We start from the raw sequence: 27,935 nt of genomic DNA, 5'->3' as shown, positions 1-27,935 counted from the left end.
ACTAAAGTATTTGCCTCTAAATGTACTTAAGTATCAAAAGTAAAAGTACTAAAATATCAATTATGGCTCTGATGTCCTGTTATCATTTTTATAACCAGACTGGCTTCATGAACTCATTTCAGGTGAAAGTCCTCCAGCGTCTCTCTTGGTAAACCAGTCTTTTAATAGAACGTCATTAATTAGTGACGCTGATGTCTATTAAAATGATCAGAAGCACAAAACACTGAAGGTAAACAGTTTCCATCAGGGAGAACCGAGTGGCTCTGAAATCACTTTTTACACACAAGCAAAGTTTCAGTTTCAGATTTATTTACAACTTAGTTCCAAGTTTAAGTTGAATAAAGTCACCCAGAATGGAGAAACTTCAGTACAGATACACGAAAAAATACTTAAGTACAGAAACCAATTACATTTACTCAGTTACTGTCCACCACTGTAATTAATGAACTGCTCATAACTGCCTACAATCCAATAACATGATTCCAGAGCTAAGCACAGCACAGAACACATGGACGAAAGCAGAGAAGCTCTTTCCTTTATTTCATGATAAACAGAATCACAGACACACATTTATTATTCACATTTTCACAAGCGGTATATCTGTTACCCATAGATTACTCTTGCAGTGTAAAATGTAGTAATGTTATAACTGATGTTTGGGGGGAGGAACATGGATGAAACCCCTCATTCCCAATCTGACCCAATCTGAAAAACTATAAATTCACATCTTCACCTGGCGTTCTCATGATGAAGTGCTCTCAATCCCCACCGCCACCTCATCTCCTTCCTGCTACAGGCAGAACTCTCAGAGTTCTCCCTTTAACTCAATGTGTCATACTACCACCACCATGTTGATCATGGTCTGAACTCACAAACATAAGATTTAATTAACTGAACTCAGCTCAGTGGGGTCTGATAAAGACTTATCTGGAATGCACTTTGTCTAGATCCTCCTCTTTGACCTGTCTGTCATGAGTGACTCTACCAGGATCTCTTATGAAAGTTCCAGACAGCTTAGCTCTGAGGTTCCCAGGACCACACAAACCTCTCTACCACGTCAAGCTAGCGATCATCATAGAAGAAAACAATAAAAAAATGCTTTCTATGTTAGCTTGCAAGCTGTCCTCTGTATCTATCTGTTTAGTCTCCAGGACGACTTCAGTTAGGGCTATGTTTAGTACAGTATCTATTTAGTTCCTAATTTCATAATCTCATCATTAACTCTTGATTAGAAAACAGCATCACACAAACATCCTATCTAGACTAATCCTCCTACATCCTGTCCTAACTTTAGGATGAACCCCAGCAGGATCCTAACTTCTGTTTACGGTGTGTTTCTATGGTTTTTAGGTGGCTGAGTCAGGCAGCGTAGTTCACTACCAGCATAATGAGCTCCATTTATTTTTCTAAGAAACAAAGGCCAAGAGGGAGGACAGGGAAGGAACAACAGAAAATGACACCGAACGAGGGACGACAGAAGGCACAACATGATGAGGAAAACAAGAACGGAACACAGAGCATGCAAAAGTAAACAGGAACCAAAACAGACACAGGCACAGAAATGGACACACAGACACAGAAGGAGAGACAGGAACAAGAGCCACAACAGGAATGGGCACAGTCACAACAGTAGGGAACAAAACAACACCAGAAACAGACACAGATGGAACAGGAGGCCCACAGGGAGCAACAGACACAGATGGAACAGGAGTTCCACAGGGAGCAACAGACACAGATGGAACAGGAGTTCCACAGGGAGCAACAGACACAGACGGAACAGGAGTTCCACAGGGAGCAACAGACACAGACGGAACAGGAGGCCTACAGGGAGCAACAGAAAGAGGCAAGGGCAGGATGTGCGAGAACAAAGGGGTTGCGATGTCCTCGGAGGCAGGCGGGCCTGAAGCGATGTCACTGGAGGCAGGGGGTGCCGCGGGTAGTGGCCACGGGAACAGGTGTGCCACGGGTAGCAGCCACGGGGTCAGGAACTCGGGCGGTGTCCATAACGCCGGGAATGGACTGCAGCAACAACCTGGAGGAACAAGCAGAAACAGAGTCCATCTCACCTTATCTTGCGCTACAGGTCACCAATCAGGGGCAGGGTCTGGAAACAAAGGGGCACGACCGGGAAGAAACAAAACAAATGTACACGGACAGGACTGGGAGGGGCCAATTGTAACATGTAGACTTTCAGGCCTAATGCAATTCAGGGGGTCTATTGACATCTTAGTCAATTTCCAGCCCACTAAGTAAAGAATCTGAAAAAAAAATCATTGTTTCGTGGTATAGTTCTAAAGATATCAAGCTTTTACTTGAGAACATTTAAAGTTTGTTTCCTACATCTCCGACTGTTACAGATGAGACTCTTGCCCAGAGATAAATTATTTACATTACTTTTTTTTTTTAAATTAGGTTGATTATATTTTGGTTTCATTTTTGCTCCATTTGTTTTATGATTGACTTTTTGTTAATTGAACTAGGTTGGAGACCTGATTGTTTTTCCTATTTTAGCATTTGTTTTTGTGGTGAATTTGACCTTATTAATTCTATAGTCGTAACATTATTTTCTATCATATTGGTTATTAGACTGTGTAGATTCTGGTTGAGTTTATCCTGTGGGCCTCTGAATTTGACCTTATTAATTCTATAGTCGTAACATTATTTTCTATCATATTGGTTATTAGACTGTGTAGATTCTGGTTGAGTTTATCCTGTGGGCCTCTGAATTTGACCTTATTAATTCTATAGTCGTAACATTATTTTCTATCATACTGGTTATTAGACTGTGTAGATTCTGGTTGAGTTTATCCTGTGGGCCTCTGACTGAAATATGGTGGAGCTGATGCAGGAGGCATCTGAACAGGAAGGGGCCCCCTGAATGTAAACAATGCTATATATGGGGGCTACTCTGGACAATAACGTATGTTTATACCAAATTTGGCTAAAGAAGATCCATACATCGAAATTGAGGACAGAAACCAGATGGCCACACCGGTATAAAACCTGGAGTCGTAAATGTACGTGTCAGAGAATTTTGGATCTTCTCTCCAAGCTCTTTTGCGAAGGCTTGTCTGTGACTTCGACCTCTCAATGGTAATAAACATCTTTATAAGATTAGAAGAGTTTGTTCCTACACCTTTACAGCATCGCAACTAAAGAAACCACATTTTCAACCTGGCTTGCTAAAGTTTCAGAAAGCATTTCTCAAGGAGGTCCGCACCTTTATCCTCAGATAATTTAGAAGAGTATGTTTAGAAGGATTATGAACATGATGATCGGAGAGAGAGAACAGACCACTTGTGCACTACCTGTAGAGACAGAGAAGAAATTGAATTAGATTTGAATCCTGTAACACAAAGGTTGATATATATATATATATATATAAGTGTATATACAAAAGTGTGTGTGTGTGTGTGTGTGTGTGTATATATATATATATATATACATACACACTTTTTTTTATATATATATATTTCCAAAAGTATTCAATTGTCTGGCTTCACATGCATATGAACTTGAGTGACATCCCATTCTTTGTTACTTTTTACCCCCTTTTACCCTGTTCTTCAGTGGTCAGGACCCCCATGGACCCTCACAGAGCAGGTACTATTTGGGTTGTGGGTCATTCTCAGCACTGCAGTAACACTGACGTGGTGGTGTGTTAGTATGTGTTGTGCTGGTATGAGTGGATCAGACACAGCAGTGCTGTTGGAGTTTTTAAACACTGTGTCCACTCACTGTCCACTCTATTAGATACACCTACCTTGTCGGTCCACCTTGTAGATGTAAAGTCAGAGACGACAGCTCATCTGCTGCTGCACAGTTTGTGTTCGTCATCCTTCATCAGTGGCCACAGGATGCTGCCCACAGGACACTAACACACCACCATCACATCAGTGTTACTGCAGTGCTGAGAATGATCCACCACCCAAATAGTAACTGCTCTGTGAGGGTCCATGGGGGTCCTGACCACTGAAGAACAGGGTAAATGGGGGCTAACTAAGTATCAGAGAAACAGATGGACTACAGTCTGTAACTGTAGAACTACAAATTGCAGCTATACAGTAAGTGGAGCTGATAAAATGGACAATGTAGAAACAAGGAGGTGGTCATAATGTTATGCCTGATTGGTATAAATATGTATGTAGTTCATAATAAAATATGGGGTTATATTCCCCAGCCGGTCGACCAGCATCCTTTCTGTGTGGAGTCTGCATGTTCTCCCCGTGTCTGTACGGGTTTCCACAAAGTTGGGCAGTTAGGTTAATCAGAGACTGAGAGTTGAGGGTGTGAATGTGTATGTCTGTCTGCCCTGTGATGGACTGGCGACCTGTCCAGGGTGTTTCCTGCTTTCCGCCCATTGGTTTTCTGCCTACGCCCAATATTATTTATCCCTAGGCTAGAGATAACTCTGTTTTGTCCTGTATCTATGGGCGTTTTCACACTCGAGTCAAATGGTTCTCAGGGCTGTACTGGGCCATTCCCTGCTGGTCTGGGCTCATGAAGCCAGTTAGGTTTTCCATCTGTTGTGTCACATATCCATTAATACATGTATTTGATTAAAACTCTAATTTTTATCTTTCTGTCACTTCAACACGAGTCATTTGAATCTGTGATCTCAGACATGAGTCTTTATCCTCCAATCTGGTGTTTTTAATTTTAGGTTCACAAGAACTGAGCTTGTACTGCTGTGAGGTGCACCGTGCACTCGCTTTAGCTTAGTGAGCATTAGCTTAGCTGGGAGGCTGCGGCATCAGAAAACAGGTTTACTTTCGGCTTTCTGTCCCTCCAATATCAGCCGTTCGAGTTCGCTTCCTCAGATATGAGTCATTTTCATCTAAACTTGTGTCAGTGAAGCTTCAATCCAACCTGTTCTGTAGTGAGCAGAGCTGGCAGCTTGCTAGCTAACGTTAACCAGCTACTCGCTCCTGGTTAGCAGCACCACTTGACTTTTAGAAATTGTGTTGGTTTGAAGCTTTGACGTTTATTGAATGGTGGACTTTAAAATTGTGTGCTGCTTTCATTTATTTGGCTTCCATGTGAGCGAACGGAACTTATTTGATTGTCTTCGGTTCTGTGGCCCCAAGTATGGTTAGCTAACCATGACCAGGCTAAGCCGGGTTTTCAAGCCTTCCGTGTCAAACCGTGTCTGTGTGGAAAAGCCACAGGAAAGGTTCCCCTTCACATTCAGAACCTGGCCCTGCAGAGGAAAAGAGGCCATAGTTTTCTGTGCCAATGTGAACCAATGAACTCAGACCCCTCCTAAATGGTTGAACTGAACTCAAACCTTATAACAAAGGTCTTGAGGCTCACTTTGCGCAAACAGACAGTCTTCTAGCACTTTACAGGATAAAAACAGATCACCAAAGATATGATATAAAGATGCAAGGCATTATAGTATAAAGCCTGCCCACAATCTCTAACACTTTCATGTCCCACTGGCATCGAACAAGAAGTGTCTGAGATCTCATTGATGCTAAAACCGACCAGAAAGAAAAGAGTCCTCTTTAAATCTCAATTACACTGTGGTACACTGAGGTCTTTTGTAGCAGGTTTCCTCTGAGGTTCACTTCAACCGAACTGAGTTTGGTTTATTTAGCCTCTTATTCTCCAGGGTATATTTTGGTTTGTCCACCTGAATTGTTTGTGACCAAATCATAAGGCAAATTATTCAGTAACTGCATGAAATAAATGTAATTTTTTATTTTATTTATTTTTTGTAAAAGCTGCCAGAATATGTGTTTTATGATCTACTCATGTTGCTATATGCTTACAATTTACTGCTTAAAGCCAAAAATCTCAGATGCTCTTTGTATTATTTTATAAAAGTACTGATTCCAGAGCAGATCACTGAAGAGACGCCGTCTGTTTATAGTTTATAGCCCAGATTTGGGGAAAAACGGGTCGACTTTCAGTAGAAAAACAAACTGAGTTCAGCTTCTTTTATTATAAGGGTTTAAAATGACATCACCGTCTATTAGACTGGAGAGAAGAGTTACAGCCTCATTTGACGCCCAGCTTCTGAATGTAGCTTACGAAATATGAAAGTTATGAAGAACATGACAAAGTGCGGTGTGGAACCACTGGTGTTTCCAAGGAGAGGCTACAAAACTATATATGAACACACCCTTATGAGTACCAAAGCTTAAATAAGTCTTTATTTACTTGATGCAGACTGCTTTAAAAGTGAAAACACCTCCACTGATTCTGTAGAAAAGAAGACACAATTATTAATTCTAGTTAGAACATTACAATCTAAGTTCATAATCATAATATCTGTATTCTAAAGAGAAAAAAATGTAAAAAAAAACAAAAAAACAAAAAAAAAAAAAACTGTTGGACTGGAAAATGCAACAAGAATGGCTTTTATTAGACTAGACTAGTGGCTCTATTAGACTAGACTAGTGGCTCTACTGGACTAGACTAGTGACTCTATTAGACTAGACTAGTGGCTCTACTGGACTAGACTAGTGGCTCTATTAGAATAGATGGTCACTCACCTGCTGCTGCAGCTTCCTCAGGTGCGTCTTTGGACAGAAGAGAAAAAAGAAGTGACCCTTCAGAGCAGTGCACTGCTTTCACATCACAACTGATCTCTCAGTGCACTCTTACAGAGTGTGATGCACATTCTGGCACCAGTAGAGATGAAAATTTTGCCAAATATTTTGACAGATAACCATCACTAGTCGACAGTTCACTGTTAATGACAACCCTAAAATCAACAGAGCAAAACATAAAACACTGCAGAAAATGCTACCTCAGAAAGTGATATGATCTTAAATCTACTCAATATATCTAATATTTCTTAAGTTAAGACTGATATAAGCAAAAAAGCTTTTCTGTGAATATAGTGAGATCATTTTACTTGATAAAATTACTTAAAACTAGTTAAAAAGTCTAGAAAGAAGTTAAATACAAAAGGTGTCAGTACAATTCAGATATGTATTTACATTAATCTAACATGCCTGTATTGAAAATTGACAGAATTTAATTTATTTAACCTACGTTTGTGTGCATATATCAGAATACACTCACATAGAGATCAATATATTGGCTTATATTTAAATGTTGCAACATGACACAAGATGTTCCTATACAGAAAAATATACATGTAAAATGTATTTATAAACTAGATTTGAAAATGTGTATGAAAATGGCCAAAACTGTATTTTTGAAAGAACTTTTGTGCTTAAAATGCATTTTGAAGTGGAAGAATATACTTGACAGTAGCTCGGCAGCTCAGCTCTGGAAAGCCATCGTCGACCTCCATGGTCTTCAGCGTTTCCCTATTTCATCTGTGATCTCCAGATGTTGGCCTGATTGCAGATGTTTTCTTATGTAGAACGTTGTTGTAGTTCTGCTGTTGTCCTCTCAAAAATGCTTCCAACCTATCACTGTTTTTAGCTAGTTGATTTTTAGTGGTCCTATCTAGCAGAACGTCCTCATGCGTACAATTCATAAATGTTCCTCAACTTTAATCAACAGCGATGGTTGGCCAGTTGATTATTTGTTGTTTAATGATTTATTGGATAATCTTTTACTACTGCGACACTTTTGGTTTTGCTCCCAAGACGCTACAGGCCACACCAGATACTATATTGGTAATTCTAAGGGAAAAATACATTTTTAAAAAGATCTATTCATTTTACATCCAGTCTAATTGATAATCTTGCATCCTGTCATATCCTTTGCTAAACCAGTTTTTGTTATGTAAATCACCTTCTATACCAGTGAAAGTAGAAGAGCTGATCTGATTCCAAGGAATTTTCAGTTTCTGCTTTCCTAAGTATTTTCATATGATAACACTTATTTCCACTTTCACAAAAAAACGCCCCATAAATAGTGGATGAGATGTAAACAGAGTCGTTCAGAGTGGTTCGGTGTGAAATGCTCTGTTCTAGATAAACTTACAGAGTCATAACTGTTCACAGTGGTGGTGATAGGAACCCGGGGCCATATTACACAAAATTCTTAAGTCTGAGATCTGCTTTGTTGTCAAGACATTATCTACACTGAAAACGGTGCTTTCACTAACAGCCCCAAATGCTGCAGACTCGAACTCCACTGCCCCTCTGATTACCTTCCTGTGTTAATGTTGTAATAATGACGACATATTACAGTGATGGTGGTGAATAATGAGGAGACGCAGCTGAACATGTGTCTGATTATTAGGAGGAGTAACGTCAGCGTGCTCGGCTAAAGCGTTTGGGAAATGGAGACTGAAACTGGGGAGCGGCATAGCTCTGATAAACAGCAGGGGGTGCTCTGATAAACAGCAGGGGGCACTCAAACAGGATTCACTACTTACAGTTGATCTGATAAACAGCAGGGGGTGCTATGACAAACGGCAGGGGGCGCTCTCACAGTATTCACTACTTAGTTTAACACACTTTAGTTTTGTTTGACTTTCTTTATGTCACCCCAGTAACGGTAACTAATGTTCGCTGTCTGACTTACTAACTTGATTACATGTTTATGTTTCAGCTGGGCGTGTATGGTCGGTTGCTAGGTCACAGACACAACTGTCAACTTCAAACGAGTAAGTTAAGATTTCCTTAAGATAAGAAAAGATGCTGTAAGATAGGATTTTTAAATTAAGGTCTGATTTTCTTCTGTAATATGAATTTGTGAAAAATCTTATCTTGACCAGTCAGATCTTAAGACAGAAAGATCAGAGTTTTCTGAAATATGGCCCCAGACGTCCACCTCTAAAAGCTCCCTCACAGAAAGTTATTAGATGAGATGTTTATGAATTCACTTTTGGTTTTGCTCCCTCTTTGTAGCAGTTTAACACAAAAAAATCAGGACTTTTTTCCTAGTGATGCTACAGGCCACACCAGACACTATGCTGGTAACTCTTGTTTTCTTGGTTTCACCTGGTTTCACGGTCCTGTTCTGTGCAGGGTTCAGTAAAATCTTTCAGTAAAAAGCTGATTGTACATTTATATTTTTGTTTAGTGTAATTTTGTAAACACCTGGTCAGGGAAGCAGTTGATGAGACCGATGTAGTTAAATCTCCTTACCCTCCACTGAGAGCTCCACAGCCTGGATGAAAACCTGTTTAGAGCGGAGGGACCTCCTCATTTGTCTCTCCAGCAGGTAGCTCTCATATGGACCTGAATCATTTAGTCTGACATCCTTCAGCACCAGGGAACAATCCCCACCGAGCAGCTTATCTTCAGGAACGTCCACACGATGTTCGTACCCCTCACCCTCATACTGATCCCCACCCTGTCGCTCAAACACAGTTTCGGAAGGAGTGCGCCACTCAATGTGGGGTCTTTCACCAGACGACTGTGTTTTATTCCTCCAATCACATGGAAGAACAGCAGAGGAACCAGCTTTAACAGATATGTAGATCCTAGACTGTGCAGAGAGAGAGCCTGTGGGAAAAAGGACAATGTGGAGTAATTTTAGCTCCTTTTAGAACGTAATTATTTTATAGAAACTGTCAGTAGTTTGTCCAACTCACCAGCACAGCAAGTAAGTAACAGGATGAGAAGGACGGTGGTCATGATCAACAATGAAGAACTCGTGATCTGCAAAAAAAGTAAAAATAAAAACAAAGAATTTAGCATTGTCACAAACAGGAACATATTCCCAGCAGGTCTGTAAATCACCTTCTATACCAGTGAAAGTAGAAGAGCTGATCTGATTCCAAGGAATTTTCAGTTTCTGCTTTCCTAAGTATTTTCATATGATAACACTTATTTCCACTTTCACAAAAAAATGCCCCATAAATAGTGGATGAGATGTAAACAGAGTCGTTCAGAGTGGTTCGGTGTGTAATGCTCTGTTCTAGATAAACTTACAGAGTCATAACTGTTCACAGTGGTGGTGATAGGAACCCGGGGCCATATTACAAAAAATTCTTAAGTCTAAGATCTGCTTTGTTGTCAAGACATTATCTACACTGAAAACGGTGCTTTCACTAACTAACGGTGCTTTCACTTTCACAGCTGAACATGTGTCTGATTATTAGGAGGAGTAACGTCAGCGTGCTCGGCTAAAGCGTTTGGGAAATGGAGACTGAAACTGGGGAGCGGCATAGCTCTGATAAACAGCAGGGGGTGCTCTGATAAACAGCAGGGGGCACTCAAACAGGATTCACTACTTACAGTTTATCTGATAAATAGCAGGCGGTGCTATGACAAATGGCAGGGGGCGCTCTCACAGTATTCAAACACAGTTTCGGAAGGAGTGCGCCACTCAATGTGGGGTCTTTCACCAGACGACTGTGTTTTATTCCTCCAATCACATGGAAGAACAGCTGAGGAACCAGCTTTAACAGATATGTAGATCCTAGACTGTGCAGAGAGAGAGCCTGTGGGAAAAAGGACAATGTGGAGTAATTTTAGCTCCTTTTAGAACGTAATTATTTTATAGAAACTGTCAGTAACAGGATGAGAAGGACGGTGGTCATGATCAACAATGAAGAACTTGTGATCTGCAAAAAAAGTAAAAATAAAAACAAAGAATTTAGCATTGTCACAAACAGGAACATATTCCCAGCAGGTCTGTCTGTCTGCCCTGCGATGGACTGGCAACCTGTCCAGGGTGTATCCTGCCTTCCGCCTGAAGACTGGTGGGACAGGCTCCAGCACCCCCCCGCGACCCTGACGGAGAAGCGGCTTAAAAAATGAACGGATGGATGGAGCTCCCAGCAGTTAAGTCCCGCCCATTCAGCCTACAGCAGTTTAGCTACACCATTCAGTTACAACAGTTTAGCCCCACCATTTCTTTGGAAAAAACGAGAGAGTAATTAAAAGTTGTGCTGTTTCTGGCTGTCAGTAAGCAAATGGAATACTGCATTCTTCCAAGCCATCTACACACCTGAGTGAGTGAATCCCCCGCCTACTGATCTCTGAGGATTTACATTTAACCCTAAACCACTTTTTAATACAGAACAACCAATCAGTCATTTACACATATCGGCATCAAGGTGCAGAAACAAAAACAACTGGAGAAAGAACTAGACACAAAAAATACATCCTTTAATTTCATACCCAGCCTAACTGATAGTCTTACACCCATTTGCACCTTTTCTAAACCACAGTGTTTGATATGGAAATCACCTTCTGTACCAGTGCAAGTTAGGAGAGTGCTGAGTTGATCCCAAAGAAGGTTCAGCCTTCACTTTCTTCAGCACTTTCAAATGATGATACTTTTATTTCTACTTTTACCAAAACCACTGTATAATGAGATGGTTGAGATATAAACTGAGCTATTCAGAGTGGTTTAGAGAAAATTACAGAGTCGTCATTGTGGTGGTGGTGGTGATGATAGGAACCAGACATCCACCTCTAAAAGCTCCCTCACAGAAAGTTACTGCAGGAAATGGATATGAATTCACTGCCTGATGACTGAAACACTGGTGTACAATAGTTCTGAGAAGGTTTTATCTATCAACAGTGGAGTGGTACATGCAGGATGTGAGGCAAAATAAGTCTTGTTTATGTTATTCAGGACTTCTTGAGTTGCATAAACAGCAGAAAAACATAAATAAACAGCCGATCTTGCCAAAAAAGAGGAAAGTTCACATACCAGAGAGTCCTCCGAGCTGGAAACATTGGAGAGATTGGAGAGGTTTTTGTCTTTTCCTTTATATTTTCTACAGTGAAGATTAAAAAATAGGCAGTACAATTACATGTTGTAGCCTGATATTTGCTCTGGCAGTAAAACAAACACCTGTTCATTCACTGTGTCCTCTGTACATGAAATGGGGCTTAAAACGTGAATATCATGTTGACAGAACAAAACCTCGCATCTCTAAACTTTACAGGAGAAGGAATAAAACTACTCTAATTTTAATTTAAGTCAATGGAACCAGAGTTATTCCCAATTCATTGTTAGTCATTTCTTTGAAATTCTTCATGACATTTACACACTATGTGAAAAACAACAGGCATTTTCAAACTATGTAAAAACTGATAAATAACACTTATAGTGTAGTCTGACTTTGCCTACAGGCTGTGGCTCAGTCTGCACACCACTGTACTAAACAGAACTGACGGCTTATCATAAATGGGCTAGCGGAGCTGAGCCCTCTCTCTCTTCCAAAGGAAGAAATGCATCAAGGTAAGGTTTCATTTCTGACATCAACATACTTTCAGTTAATGACTAGAAGGTGATTATTCTGGACCTCTGTGGACCTGAAAACAAGAGTGCCACCAAAAATCATTAAAAAAAAACAAAAAAGAATTAGCTAAGGCTGTGATTACACAGCAGGTAAAAGTGACTCAAATCAGATCTTTTTCCTCATATGTGACATAGATGTGTCTGTGTGTCTGTATGAACAGCAAAAAACGCACTGAATCTGATATTTTCAATTCCGACTTGAGATGCTTTCATATGTGGCACTGAAATCCGATCCGTACGTCAGTCCAACTCGACATTCGTCATCACTTCATGCTGCTGAGACTCACAAACATTTCAGCTCATGCACGCACACACACACACACGCACACACACACAGACACACACACACGCACACACACACACACACACACACACACACACACACACACACACACACCTTCTAAGCTGCTTCTCCTTCTGGGTCACAGGGGGTGCTGGAGCCTATCCCAGCGGTCTTTGGGCGGAAGGCAGGATGCACCCTGGATGGGTTGCCAGTCTATCGCAGGCAGACAGACAGACACACAGATACACAATCACACACACTGTCACACCTAGGGGCAATGTAGCATGTCCAATTGACCTAACCACATGTCTTTGCACTGTGGGAGGAAACCAGAGAACCCGGAGGAAACCCACACAGACACACGCATGCAACATGCAAACATGCAAACTCCACACAGAGAGGACCGCGGTCGCCCAGCCCGGGAGTCAAACCCAGACCCTACTTGCTGTGAGGCGACAGCGCTACCCAAATATTGCCGCCCATGTTGCATACAGATCACATTTAAAAGATGGTGTGAGCAGCCAAACAAAAAAAATCTAATTAGATAGAAAATTAGATTTGGGCCACTTTTACCTGCTGTGTAAATGTAGCCTAAGATTGGGCGACGAAAATAACCCCTTACAGCCATTACCTATTTGGGCTTTTTGTGCCTAGGAAAAAATAAACACAGTCCAATTTCAAAAGATTGCAGAGTCTAAAGGGTCTTTAAAATGCAGCAGAGAAATTAGTCTTTTTTTGGCCAAATTCTACAAAAATGTAACAGAGCCGGTGTTGGAAAAAGCCTACATACTTCTCACGTACTGACTGTGCCCAAAAGTAGGAAGCAGTATGTGACCAATATGAATTTTCCTAGTAAACCAAATATACCCAGCTGATGTACTGCCCAGCCAAATATTCCAGCATGTTGGCATAAAAATTATGAAAATGCAGTGCACTGACTTTAAACGACACTTTTCATCTTTATTATTGTTACACTGTTAAATATGCATTTCAACTTGAATTCATTATATAGATCATTTTTCTAACAGAAATGTAATTTGTATGTACACTGTGCATTTGCAAACTTCGGCACATGCAAGTGTAAGCTTGACGCGTCAACTTTTCACAACATCAACTATTTTCTTTCCAGGATTTAGTCTTAACCTGTCCAGGGTGTATCCTGCCTTTCGCCCGAAGACTGCTGGGATAGGCTCCAGCACCCCCCGCGACCCTGACGGAGAAGCGGCTTAGAAAATGGATGGATGGATGGATGGATTTAGTCTTATATGGATCCATCCATCCATCCATTTTCTAAGCTGCTTCTCCGTCAGGGTCACGGGGGATGCTGGAGCCTATCCCAGCAGTCTTCGTGCGGAAGGCAGGATACACCCTGGACAGGTCGCCAGTCCATCGCAGGGCAGACAGACAGACACAGACAGTCACTCACACCCAGGGGCAATGTAGCACGTCCAATTGGCCTGACTGCATGTCTTTGGACTGTGGGAGGAAACCGGAGAACCCGGAGGAAACCCACGCAGACACGGGGAGAACATGCAAACTCCACACAGAGAGGACCCCGGTCACCCGGCCCGGGGAACCGAACCCAGGCCCTCCTTGCTGTGAGGCGATAGCGCTACCCACCATGCCTCCGTGCCGCCCGTTTTATATGGATACAGAAATGAAATGAAAGGAAGCAACTTATACGACTACTTTACTCAGAGTAACACTGAAGCCATATCAGTTTCAGATGTTGTGGCTATATTACAGAAACTTTCTGTTTTTGAGTTAAGAGATTTAGAAATTTTGTTTTATCTTACATCATCTTCTCAAGTTAAGGTCGCTAATCAACTGTTATGTCTATTGCCAGTAATTAAAATAACGTTAAAAAGGTTAGCTAGCTTTGGATACTACTGACGATAACAAAAAAATAAACATATAAACTAGAGATCATAGCGCCCTCTGCTGATTATCAAAGCGCCCCCTGCTGTTTATCAAAGTCGCCACTCCCCAGTTTCAGTCTCCATTTCCCAAATGCTTTAGCCGAGCGCACTAACGTTCCTCCTAATAAACAGACACACGTTTCAGCTCTTGTCTTCTCATTATTCACCACCATCACTGTAATATTTCATCATCATTAACACAAGAAGGTAATCAGAGGAACAGTGGAGAAAAGAAAAACATCTCCCAGTGAAAGCCACGTTTTACAGTAGAAATAACTGGAGCTCATTATGCTGGTAGTGAACTACACTGTCTGACTCAGCCTCCTAAAAACCATAGAAACTGACCTTAAACAGAAGTTAGGACCCTGCTGGGGTTCATCCTAAAGTTAGGAAGGATTAAGGTGATTTAGTCTAGTTAGGATGTTTGTGTGATGCTGTGATGCTCAGGCTCCCGTGTGGGGTTACACATGCAGACCAGCTCATTATTACCAAATACACGCATAGTGAAGATTAAATGACTGACCTCTTAGCAAACGTAGGAAGCTGAACCTCCTCACAGGCACAAACATACTACAAGTGGTGGATTCAGTTTACACACAAATAAATAAATAACTGCCTTCCTCAACTTTCAGGGGCTGGAGTTATGGAGTTACTGATTGGTGCACTGACAGGAACCACCCCTTGGCAGCTCTGACTGGCTGGAGTTTTGACACTGATGTTGGGTCGGTGAGACAGTTGAGCGAGCTCTGAAAAGGATTTGTTGTTGTGCAGTTTTCCAGTTTTGAGTGAAAACCCTAAGTGCTCTGTTGAGAAAATCTGAAGCTGTTTACCTGCCGCACTTCATGCTGACCAGTGCATTCAAGTTCATGAGCTGCGCTCAGAGCACCGCAGTCCTCTCTCAGACATCTGTGGGAATCCAGCCCAAAAGGAAATGAAAATGAAAACAGTAAAATGTAAATGCAAACCTCTTTTTGCCATTTCCTTTTTCAAACATCTGCGCAAATATCCTGCCAAAATTGAAAATGAAATGAAATGCCTTCATTCGCAATTTCATTTTTCACAAGAGCATGAGCCGTTTGTGACAAAAATAAAAATAAATTGAAAACAGATATTTGTCATTTCATTTTAGTCGTTATTCTGGATTTTCTTGGCCAAATCTAAAATGAAAACGCTAACAGACAAAAGAAAACACAAACTTCACTTTGGCTTTGGCTTTTCTTCATGAAACACAGTGAGCAAAGTGACAGCTCTAAGCTTTAACTGTCAAAATGAAAAGGAAAAATGAAAACAGCGCCACCTGCTGGAGACTCACTTTTCATTTTCCAGTTTTCTTTTTCTTTTTCTAACTGACCAACATGCAAATATATGTTAATTAGCTCTAGGCAGGGCTACAGGGTACATTTTAGGACATCCTCAGCTTTCTGCCTCAAAATTGCCATCATTCCTCAAGATAAAAGACTTTGATTCTCCAGAAAAAACACTGTCATGACTCAGATCTGGTGAAACTAAACATCAGACCAAATGGCCTCAGAGAAAAGGTATCACAACAAACGGCCCCAAAGAAAAGGTATCGGACCAAACGCCCCCCGAGAAAAGGTATCGGACCTAATGGCCTCAGAGAAAAGGTATCGGACCAATCACAAGCCTGGTCGAGCATAGACTGGTTCGTATGACTTAGAAAACTATTGTGTATCTTGATATAAATGCCAGTGTAACATTTTCACAGTTTTTTCTGAGGCTGTTTGGTCTGATACCTTTTCTCTCAGTCCATTTGGTCACCAGATCTGAGATATGACATTTTTCTCCTCAGAAGGCTGGGGCTGTCCTAAAATGTACCTTGTAGCCCCACCTAATGCTAATTAACATATATTTGCATGTTTGTCAGTTAGAAAAAGAAAAAGAAAACTGGAAAATGAAAAGTGAATCTCCAGCAGGTGGCGCTGATGTTCGTTTTCATTTTCCTTTTCATTCTGACAGTTAAAGCGTGTCAGCACTGAAAACGGAATCACGAACTGTCACTTTGCTGTTGATTCATCCATTTTGCTTTTTCATTTTAATTTTGTTAGATTTGCAGCCGATCGCTATGAAAAAGAAATAAGAAAGTAAACTTTGCATTTTGATTTTAGTTTTGACACGTATTCTGTGTTTCATGAAGAAAAGCCAAAGTGAAGTTTGTGTTCTCTTTTGTCTGTTAGCGTTTTCATTTTAGATTTGGTCGTGAAAAACCAGAATAACAAATAAAATGACTCGTGCTCTTGTGAAAAATTAAACTGCAAATGAAGGCATTTCATTTCTTTTTCAAGCCAACTTAATGTTTGTTCACAAACTTTCCCTTCCTAGTTATTATTATTATTAGTAGTAGTAGTAGTAGTAGTAGTAGTAGTAGTAGTAGTATACATTTCTAGAGGGCAAACAGCAAAACGGATTTGGCATCGCTGATTTGAGCCTGTCTTATTAATTTTGTTAAATTACTGCTTATGAACATGTTTGAAATAATATTAACACTGCATGTTGTTTAATTATGCTTTTTTAATTTGTTTTCATAAGTGAAAGAGTTCCTACCTGTACTTTATCAGTAAGCGTAAGCTGCCTAACATAGATACAGTAGTTGACTATCAGGTCCAGGCATATGTGGAAACGTAGGCTTGTGTCCTTATTTTCTACTATCAGCTAACTTTGTAGGACAGATTTTGTCTTATGCATCATACATACATCCAAACAAAGACCTGCAACCACGCAGGGGAAAACACAGGGCTTAAATACAAGATGGTAAACGAGGGACAGGCAGAAACACAGGTGGGAACAATCGGGGCAGAGTCACTAAACAAGGGGGCTGGAATAAACCAAAACAAAGAAAACATTTGGACTAGACCAAAACACAACACGAACACATGGACAGGACTGGGAGGGGCCAATCGTGACACTAAGCTACCTAGAAACACTGAGGAGTTACCTCCAAGAACCGTGAAAGGGGTTCTAAAGTTCATACATTTTACACCTTGTTTTCACAACACTATTTAGTAGTTTTAAAAGCCTGTTGTTACATTGTGTTGTCAAAAGCTGCATTATTAGTGTAAGCCATTTGAAAATCAGTGTGCTTTTGTAGTTATCTAGCCAGTAGCTACAGCCATTCAACACAGCTAATGTCAGCAGCAGCTCTGCTATTACAGTTTATTATTATAGATTTCTTACCTATTTTCAAAGATGGCAGAGTGTGCAGAGGACTTTGTGGAGGTCCATTCTCATCATGACATCCGAAAACTCATAAAACACATGTAAGTTCACCAGTCATTTTGGACAGAAAATTAAGTGGTGATGTTTGTAGTGTAGACATAGCAATGCCCGGTTCTTGTGCTGACAACTTTGACTTTGTTTACATCTAAACCATTAAATGATTAATTAATTTTGCAAAATCACTGGAGTTCTCCTTTCATTAGGTTTATTTTATTAAAAAAAATAAACATAATTAATCTTACATGACAGAAATCTACTGTATGTAAATATAAAATGATGCTGTTCATACTCGGTCATACTTGTCTTAGTCTCGGGGTAAGGTGGACTCGGTATCGGGGTAAGGTGGACTCGGCCTCATCTTAGTCTTGTCTCGGTCTGGGGTAAGGTTGACTCGGTCTTGTCTCTGTCTGGGATAAGATGGACTTGGTCTCATCTCAGTCTGGGATAAGATGGACTTGGTCTCATCTCTTTTTGCCTTGCCTCTGATATTTATCTGCCATGCTTCGAGCCCTGGACTATTTTACCACTCTGGTATGTTTTGTATTTTGCCTGTTTACCTAACTTTGAGACCCGTGCCCTTGTTTTTGTCCACTCTTTTGGATTTGTCATTTTTAATAAAGCCTCATTTAACTATCTGCGCTGGTCTTCTCCCAGCGAGGTCGTGACAGGCAGGAGTGAGTATTGTTCCATTGTCGAAGGTATACAGAAGACTGGGGATCAGATTTACTAAAAGAGGTGCTACCTAGTTGTAACTTAGCAACCTGTAACTAAACACACAACAGCACATTTTACCCAGCACCACAGCTTTGCACATGGGTAATTTATAACCTGGATTCCCCATATAAGAACGAGAGGTGAAAAAAGAGCCGAGTTGTAGGATGTGCTGGTCCACACTGCTGCATGGTGCTGCTGTGTGTGTTACTCAGTGGTCTGCTAGACCCACCACATTACTGTTTATTGAAATCAATATAGCCACCACACACACACAAAAACACACACACATTTCCTAAGCCACTTCTCCCTCTGGGTCACGGGAGAGCCACAACAATTTATGTAAAATGACCAGATGTTTAAAAATATCATCCCCTCCATGGATCACCACCTTATCGTGGTGGAGGGGTTTGCGTGCTTGATGATCCTAGGAGCTACGTTGTCTGGAGCAAAAGCTCCTGGTAGGGTCTCCCAGGGCAAACTGGTCCTAGGCGACAGGTCAGACAAAGTGTGATCCATAATTACCCCTATGAAAACACAAAAAAAACAGGACTTGTGTACCCTGCCCGAATCAGGGTTACTGGGGTCCCACCCTGGAGCCAGGCCTGGGGGAGGGGCTCGCCAGCGAGTGTCTGGTGGCCGGGCATTTACTCATGTTGCCCGGCCGGGCCCAGCCCAAAGGAATTACATGAGTCCCCCCTCCCATCGACCCACCACCAATGGGAGGGGCAGTAGTAGGGGTTCGGTGCTTTGTGCATCGGGCAGTGTCCGAAGGCGTGGGCCTTGGTGTTCTGATCCTCGGTTACTGAAACTGGCTTTTGGAACTTGAAATGTTACCTCGACCTCGAAATGTTGGTGCATGAGGTTGAGAGATACTGGCTAGATATAGTTGGGCTCACCTCAACACACAGCTTAGGCTCTGGGTCCAATCTCCTTGAGAGGGGCTGGACTTTAATGTTTTCTGGAGTTGCCCATGGTGAGAGACGGCAAGCAGGTGTGGGCTTTCTCATAGCCCCTCGACTTGGTGCCTGTATGTTGGGTTTTTTTTCCGGTGGATGAGATGGTAGCTTCTCTATGCCTTCGGGTTGGGGAATGGGTCCTGACTGTTGTCTGTGCTTATGCACCGAACAGCAGTTCAGAGTACCCAGCCTTCTTAGAATCCTTGGGAAGGGTGCTTGAAAGTGCTTCTCCTGGAGACTCTATTGTCCTACTGGGGGACTTTAATGCTCATGTGGGCAATGACAGTGAGACCAAGAGGGGTGTGATTGGGAGGAATGGTCTCTCTGATCTGAACCCGCGTGGTGTTCAGTTTTTGGACTTCTGTGCAAACCACAGTTTGTCCATCATGAACACCATGTTTGAACACAAGGATGTCCATAAGTGCACATGGTATCAGGACACCCTAGGCCGCAGTTCAATGATTGACTTTGTAGTCGTGTCATCGGACTTGCGGCCATGTGTTTTGGACACTCAGGTAAAGAGAGGAGCTGAGCTGTCAACTGATCACCACCTAGTGGTGAGTTGGATCAGGTGGTTGGGGAAGATGCCAGTCAGACCAGGCAAACCCAAACATATAGTGAGGGTTTGCTGGGAACGTCTGGTAGAAGAACCTGTCAGATTGATCTTCAACTCACACCTCCATCAGAACTTTGACCAGATATAGGGGGAGGTGAGGGACATTGACTTGGGCCATGGGCCATGTTCCGCTCCTCCATTGTTGAAGTGGCTGACTGTAGCTGTGGCCGCAAGGTAGTTGGTGCCTGTAATCTTTGAACCCGGTGGTGGACACCCCAGGTGAGAGATGCCGTCAAGCTGAAGAAGGAGTCCTACCAGGCATGGTTGGCCTGTAGGACACCAGAGGCAGCTGGCAGGTATCGACAGGCCAAGCAATCTGCGGCTTCAGTCGTCGCCAAGGCAAAAACCCGAGTGAGGGAGGAGTTTGGTGAGGCCTTGGAAAGTGACTTTAAGTTGGCTCCGAAAAGATTCTGGCAAACCATCAGGCGACTCAGAAGGGGAAAGCAGTGTGCCTAGCACTGTATATAGTGGAGATGCTGTGCTGATGATTTTGACTGAAGACATAATTGGGCGGTGGAAGGAATACTTTGAGGACCTTCTCAATCCCACCAACACATTCTCCAGTGAGGAGGCAGAGTCTGGGGACACGGGAAAAGGCTTGTCCATTACTGAGGCCGAAGTCGCTAAGGTAGTCAAGAAGCTCCTTGGTGGCAAGGCTCCAGGGGTGGATGAGATCCGTCCTGAATTCCTCAAGGCTCTGGATGTTGTGGGGCTGTGTTGGCTGACATGCCTTTTCAACATTGCGTGGACATCAGCGGCGGTGCCACTGGATTGGCAGACTGGGGTGGTGGTGCCTCTTTTTAAAAAGGGGGACCGGAGGGTGTGTTCCAACTACAGAGGAATCACACTCCTCAGCCTCCCTGGTAAGGTCTATGCAGGGGTACTGGAGAAGAGAGTCCGGCTTATAGTCGAACCTCGGATTCAGGAGGAGCAGTGCGGGTTCCGCCCTGGTCATGGAACACTGGACCAACTCTTCACCCTCTCCAGGATTCTGGAGGGTGCATGGGAGTTTGCCCAACCAGTCCACATGTGCTTTGTGGATTTGGAGAAGGCATTCGACTGTGTTCCCCGGGGTATTCTGTGGGAGGTGCTTCGGGAGTACAGGGTACATGGCTCTTTGCTACGAGCCATTCAGGCCCTGTACAAACAAAGCAGGAGTTTGGTTCGCATGGCAGTAAGTCAGACTCATTCCCAGTGAGAGTTGGACTCCGTCACGGCTGCCTTTTGTCACCGATTCTATTCATAATTTTCATGGATAGAATTTCTAGGCGCAATCAGGGGATGGAGGATGTCTGGTTTGGTGACCTCAAGGTCACATCGCTGCTGTTTGCAGATGATGTGGTCCTATTGGGGACATCAGGCCGTGAACTTCAGCTTTCGCTAGATCGGTTTGCAGCCGAGTGTGAAGCAGCTGGGATGAGAATCAGTACCTCCAAATCCGAGACCATGGTTCTCAGGTGGAAAAGGATGGAGAGATCTCTCTGGGCCGGGGATAGGCTCTTGCCTCAAGTGGAGGAGTTTAAATATCTCGGGGTCTTGTTCACGAGTGATGGTAAAAGGGAGCGGGAGATTGACAGGCGGATTTGTGCTGGGTCAGCAGTGATGCTGGCTCTTTACCGAGCTGGAAAATAATGGTGGCCACACAAAATATTGACACTTCAGGAACTGTCTCTTAGGGGTGTACTTGTTGCCAGTGGTTTAGACATTAATGGCTGTATATTGAGTTATTTTGAGGGAAGAATAAATTTACACTGTTATATACAGTAAGCTGCACACAGACGACTTTTCATTGTGACAAAGTGCCATTTTGTCAGTGCTGTCCCATGAAAAGATAAACTTAAATATCTGCAGAAATGTGAGGGCTGTACTCACTTTTGTGATACACTACATACATATATATATATACATACATTGTAAGTTTGTCTTAATGATGACATAATCATGACCAACAGTGTGCTACACACACCAGCAGCACACCAGACTCGGCGATCCAGTTGGAAACGCACTCCGTCCACTGTGGGGACCGCACGGCAGCGTCGGGGAAGAACAAAGGTGGCAGTGTCTGCATCTACATGAACAACAGGTGGTGTTCAGACATAAAGACTTATAACAACAGCTGACTTAGAGCTGCTGATGGTGAAGTGCAGAGCCTTTTATTTGCCTAGAGAGTTGAGCTCGGTGTTTATTCTGGCTATTTACATCCCACCATGGCAAACTCGGCCACGGCGCTAGGACTGCTGCATGACGCCATCAGTAAACAAGAGTCCGCGCACCCGGATGCCACGTTTATTGTTGCTGCTGCTCAACCACTGCAACCTGAGGACTGTCCTCCCCAAGTACCATCAGCACTTAAGTTTTCCAATGAGGGAGAGTAACGTACTCAACCAAGTTTACAGCAACGTGAGGGGGGCCTACAGGGCCGTGCCTCAGCCACACTTCAGACAGTCTGACCACATCTCCATGTTCCTCTACCCAGCATACAGACAACTCCTCAAGCAAGCACTTCCAGTGAGAAAGACTATCAAAGTTTGGAATGAAGAAACTGCTTCAGGACTGCTTTGACAGTACAAACTGGGATGTGATCAGAACTACTGCTATGAGAGAGGACTGTACTGTTGATCTAGAGGACTATGCTTCGGGGATAATGGGCTACATCAGCAGCTGCATTCAAAGCATTGTCCCTACAAGGTGCTGAAGAAAATACCCCAACCAGAAACCCCAGACAAACAGTGAAGTTCGGTCCATGCTATGTGCTTGTCATGTTGCATTTCTCTCAGGCAACACTGAAGATTACAAAAGTTCCAGATATGACCTGCGTAGATCTATCAGAGAGGCCAAGAGACAATATAGGCTGAAGTTGGAAGGCTACTATACCACCGCAGACTCCCGTTGCATGTGACAAGGACTACAGCACATCACCAACTACCAACAGATGAGCAGGGCGGTCACAACCAACCACACTACACTACCTTATGAGCTAAATGAGTTTTATGCTCACTTCAAGGCCTTCAACACTGGCAGACTGAGAGACATTATGGCCACACAGAACACATCATTCACTGTGACATCAGTGGATGTGTGCAGGACCTTGAAGAGAATAAACCAACGGAGCCGGCCCAGACAACATCCCCTGACTGATCATTGGTGGGGACTAGACAGCATCTCAACAATCTTTCTTTGAATGCAGACAAGACCAAAGAAATGATTGTTGATCCAAGGAGGAAGCGGGAGCTGCACACACCCCTGTACATAGGTTAAACAGAGATGGAGAGGGTGAAAACCTTCAAATTCCTTGGCATCCACATGAGTGAGGATCTCACCTCGCCTCACAACACACACCTCATTATCAGCATGTGATCAAAACTGCACAGTCCATCTGAGGAGCAGCCTTCCCCTCACTACAGGACATGTATCACACCAGGGTCATCAGGAGGGCCCACATCATCATCAGGGACAGTACACACCCCCAGCACAGACTCTTCACACTCCTACCTTCAGGCAGACGCTACAGGAGTGTGATGTCCAGGACTAGAAACTGTTGGTCAGTCTTGTATTCACAGGCCATCAGGCTGGTGTACACCTCACTAACTACCTCTTCCCCCCTCCCAGTTTGAACTGGTTTAACCTTGCACATAATAATTGCACCTTACCTACACTGTATTGCTGCTGTTAGAACAATACTGTTTACATCTATTACCTGCACAGAACAGTATTGTTTACTGTTTACATCTATTACTGCACAGAACAATATTGTTTACTGTTTACATCTATTACCTGCACAGAACAGTATTGTTTACTGTTTACATCTATTACTGCACAGAACAATATTGTTTACTGTTTACATCTATTACTGCACAGAACAATATTGTTTACTGTTTACATCTATGACCTGCACAGAACACCACTGTTTACTGTTTACATTTGTTACTTGATGCACTTCATGAACATTTGCACATACGCATGTGTAACTTCAATTTTATTTAAACTTTGCACATACTGTACATTTTTACTTTTTACTGTTTTTAGAGTTATTCTTATATTTTCTTTTTTATTATTCTCTTAAGATTATATTTCATGAATGGAGAAACAGCAAACTAAGAATTTCATTGTAGAGTGTAACTGCCTGCTCTGCTGTGCATATGACAAAAAAACTCTTGAATCTTGAGTCTCTATATATATTTAATTTTTATTTTGGCTAGAGTCTTTGCAAAGTCTTGCCAGATTATATTCTGTAATTGTAAGTCATTTTACTTAGTGTATATTTGCTGTCATGATTGTTTACAGGCTTTCTTTCCTTTTAAAAACATTTTTTTTGGATTTCATCTTTAATAAGGCTGTAATAAGGCCAGCTTGGGCTTGGATCCACTTTCCCATCTGTTCCTTGACCATACAGGGGCCTGTGAATCACCTCTTCTTGTTATGGTATTAATGCTAGAGATGGACTGATCACTTTTCCCTTCCGATACCGATACCTGATCCTTTAGTATCTGCCAATACAGGGTACAGATACTAAATCTACCTAACCTAACTCACCTGAATGTTGAATGTTGTTTCATATCCAGATTTCTCAGGTTGTTTGTCTCACAGATGTGTCTCAGTCACTCACTATTCTGGCACATGAGCACGTAGCAAGGCACACATCACCAGATAGATAAACACTTTTGCAGACTTGTATTGAGTAGCACTAGAAAACTTCAGTGATGAGGAAGCATCAAGTAGAGTTGACTTGTATGTTCGTTTATTGAAGTCCCAGTACTTCAATGCAGTGTGTTGCAGTAATTTTAGTACTATATTTGTGAAACTGAAACAATGCACAAACATAACTTCGGTTACAATTAAATATAAACAGAAATAATCCCCAAGAACCTAGATGAACTGATCTATTCACAAACTAAGATTCTCCAAGGTTAAGACAAACAGATGGACTTGGATGAATAAGTGGATGTCACCCATGCGGCTCTCTAGCTCTCTAACTTGATTGAGGCAAAAATGGCCGCTACAATCATCTGAATACACCCCATGTGACTCTTAACAACCAATGGGAAGATTAGCACCTAAATAATAAAATAATGGAAGTGCCCAGCAGAGGGTGCTATAACTACAAAATAAAAATGAAAGCATGTAACATAACACTCCCTGCCTGGAATTGAAGACAATTCCACAATGAAAGACACTCTAAGGTGAAGAAGTGTCTGAGTGGTCCTTAGGAGACAAGAGCACCACCACCTCAGTGATGGGGCGCAGGAAGACCTTGGAAGTGCCTCCCCTGGAGTCCTTGAGCTCCAACTTCGTGACATTGTCATCGCTGCCAGGGAAGGTTTTCAGGACCAAAGCCATAGGCCACTGGTTTCTCTGCACTTGAATATCATGAAGAAGTACTACATCTCCCTCCTTGATGTTGGGATGACTCTTCTGCCATTTGGAATGACCCTGCAGGGTAGAGAGATACTCATGCCTCCATCTCTCCCAAAAGATGTTGGCCAAGTGTTGGACTCTTCTCCACTGTTGGTGATGGAGATCTGCATCAACAAAACACCCAGGAGGAGGGGCAGAACTGCAGACTTTTTGTGTAAGAATCATCATTGGAGTCAGAAGGGATGGAGCACTTGCATCTGTTGAGATGGACGGAAAAGGTCTTCTCTCTCTGTTCTCCTCCTACATGGCCTGCTGTTAGTGTGTGTGTGTGTGTGTGTGTGTGTGTGTGAGGGTGGACAACATGGACAGGCTGCTGACTGGCTACAGCTGCTAAACAAAAATCCTGTGCTGGACACTTGTGATATTTTAAACATCTGGTATTTTTACATAAATTGTTGTGGCTGTATTGATTTAAATAAACAATAATGGGGTGGATCCAGCAGACCACTGAGTAACACCAACACCAACACCACACAAGGGTTAATATTCTGAAAAGCAATGAAGCCTTCCATCTGGGTAAGTCTGTTCTGATCAACTTTGTTAGAGCCCCGTAGCCTGAAGAGTTTTTACAGCATCAGCCCGGGTCTTTTTTTACGCACTCTGTAAAAACTCATTTGGAATTTGAACTTGGTGACATTTACTTAATGTAGAAATGAGTTTACACTCTGCAGCTGTTCTGTTAAATGACTGTTACGTGTTCAGTAAAGCCGGTTTACTCACGTCTGTAAGGTAAAATCATTACTGTTTCACAGTAGACGTCAGGCTCACACATTTTCTCTGCTTTGTCTCTCTAACATACTGAATTTAAATCACACATGTATATCTTTAGAAAAAATTCAGTCTTTTTAAATAATTAATATCACATTCAATCATATCACATATCAATTCCAGCGTGTAAGTTGTGTTGGATGCATTTCTTCTCTTTATAATCACCCTTCTAATCAGAAGATCACGGAATTTAATCAGAGCACACATTTCACACTGCTCTCTCTGTCTCTCTCTATCTCACTGCTCTCTCTGTCTCTGTCTCTCTGCTCTCTCTCTCTCTCTGCTCTCTCTCTATCTATCTCTCTCTGCTCTCTCTCCCTCTCTCTACATATATATATATATATATATATATCACACTGCTCTCTCTCTCACACTTCTATCTTTCTGTCTCTCTCTCTATCTCACTGCTCTCTCTTTCTCTATCACATTGCTCTCCGTCTTACTCTATCACATTGTTCTGCCTCTCTTTCTCTCTCTATCATTCTATCTCTCTACCACACCTCTCTTTCTCTCTCTCTTACACACAGATGGATGCTGAGAGTGTGCAATGTTAGCGATATTTGGAGCTCCTGAGCCGGAAGCCGAGACAACACGTTTTTTTTAGGTTTTTTAGGTCATTTAGGAAATAACTGTATTAAAACTGTGTTCTAGGCTATGAATCTGTAGTTCCAGGTTATAGGGCTGCAGTTTCAGCCTATATGGTTTTCCTAAGTTATATGCTGTAATTAGATGCTGTGATGTCATGAAAGATGATAAAAAAAAAAAAACATAATTTTTTTTAATGAGAAACCACAATTTAGCTACTAGTAGATGAGATTCACAAGTTCACTGAGCAGCATATCGGTGAGAATGTTCTAAGACCAACTGAAACTAATCATGAAATCATTAACACTGATATATGTATTTTTAGCTGCACTTACCATCGACAGGGGATCTTTGTCCTTTTGTTCTTGAGAAGGGGGCTTGTGGTTTCAGTTCTATTGTGCTAAAAAACAAGGGGTGGTGATGAGGGGAGGGGGGGGGGTCACGCTCCTATCAGAGCTCACGGTCCCCAGAATTTTAACTGATGTCACCATTGTGTCTCATTATAGCACAGAGTACAAAAGCCTGGGCTTGACAATCAGTCAGTGCAAGGTATTGTTTTCTCTGGAACTTACTGAGTGTACTCTCCCTGTTAACTGACGTTTGACTGTGATTTTGACCTTTTGGATTCGTGTTTTTGACTACGTTTTTTGCCTTTCCCTTCTTTGGTACTTTTGCTGGTTGATTGGATTCGTTATTGGACATATGGCCTGAACTTGGACTACTCCTTTGTGTTTTGCCCCTTTTTTGTTGCCTTGGCTGCTAGGTTGACGATTAAAGCGTCTAACCTCTCATCTGCTAGAGTCTGGGTTTCAGTCACGTCGCAAAATGGGGAGAGTTTGAAGGGGCTTCCTGTAATTTTGAAACTGACAGGTGCGAGTGGTTTTGGTGCAAAGCTGTTTTTTTTCCCCCCCAACCATATACTGGAGCCCCCCTGTCCTGCTTTGTTGGCAGCAGACAGAACACAAAAAAATGCAGGGCAGCAGGCTTTGAGGACCAAGGTTGAGAAACACTGGTGTAAAGCTTACTACCACTGAACTCTGGCACAGTGGGAACATGTTCTCTGGAGTGTTGAATCACACAGTATCTGGCAGTCTGATGGACAAATCTGTGTTTGGTGGATGTAGAACACTACCTACCAAAATGTATAGTGCCAGCAGTAAAGTTTGGTAGAGGAGGAATAATGGGCTGGGGGTGGAGGGTGATGTTAATGCTACAGCATACAAAGACATTTAACACACACATGCTTTTACAATCACATTCCTATAATTACACACTCTAGTGTCCTGCATAGAGTCCTGATCTCATCC

General features: G+C 42.3%; 1 protein-coding gene across 6 annotated transcripts; it reads right to left on the bottom strand.

Annotated features, from left to right (window-relative positions):
* Window positions 1–368: 368 nt before the first annotated feature.
* LOC108444532 lies at window positions 369–26,989 on the bottom strand. 6 transcript variants are annotated; one of them, XM_037542366.1, is made up of 10 exons: window positions 17,874–18,104; window positions 17,533–17,601; window positions 15,171–15,246; window positions 11,545–11,611; window positions 9,473–9,539; window positions 9,024–9,383; window positions 6,501–6,527; window positions 6,166–6,207; window positions 3,221–3,308; window positions 369–2,032 (listed from the first exon to the last, which is right to left on the bottom strand). In XM_037542366.1, exons 3-9 carry the CDS (start codon window positions 15,206–15,208, stop codon window positions 3,238–3,240), a joined length of 672 nt encoding a protein of 223 aa, XP_037398263.1. In that variant the 5' UTR covers window positions 15,209–15,246; window positions 17,533–17,601; window positions 17,874–18,104; the 3' UTR covers window positions 369–2,032; window positions 3,221–3,237. The 6 variants fall into 6 exon arrangements, with proteins under 6 accessions (XP_037398263.1, XP_017581236.2, XP_017581240.2 ...); XM_017725747.2 differs by lacking the exons at window positions 17,533–17,601; window positions 17,874–18,104 and adding an exon at window positions 26,964–26,989; XM_017725751.2 differs by lacking the exon at window positions 11,545–11,611 and having other exon boundaries at window positions 17,874–18,102.
* Window positions 26,990–27,935: the final 946 nt, after the last annotated feature.

This window comes from Pygocentrus nattereri, chromosome 11 (genome assembly GCF_015220715.1).
Source record: "Pygocentrus nattereri isolate fPygNat1 chromosome 11, fPygNat1.pri, whole genome shotgun sequence".
In the NCBI taxonomy this organism is placed as follows: Eukaryota; Metazoa; Chordata; class Actinopteri; order Characiformes; family Serrasalmidae; genus Pygocentrus; species Pygocentrus nattereri.
Note: the sequence above shows the minus strand (reverse complement) of the source record. Positions and strands in the feature narration are given on the sequence as shown.

Coding starts and splice junctions, on each gene's coding strand:
- LOC108444532 (XM_017725747.2), bottom strand. CDS start 15,208: ATGAACTTGAATGCACTGGTCAGCATGAAGTGCGGCAG. Junction 11,612..15,170: donor GTCAGCATGAAGTGCGGCAG/GTAAACAGCTTC, acceptor TCTTCACTGTAG/AAAATATAAAGGAAAAGACA. Junction 3,309..6,165: donor TTTAAAGCAGTCTGCATCAA/GTAAATAAAGAC, acceptor CTGTCTCTACAG/GTAGTGCACAAGTGGTCTGT.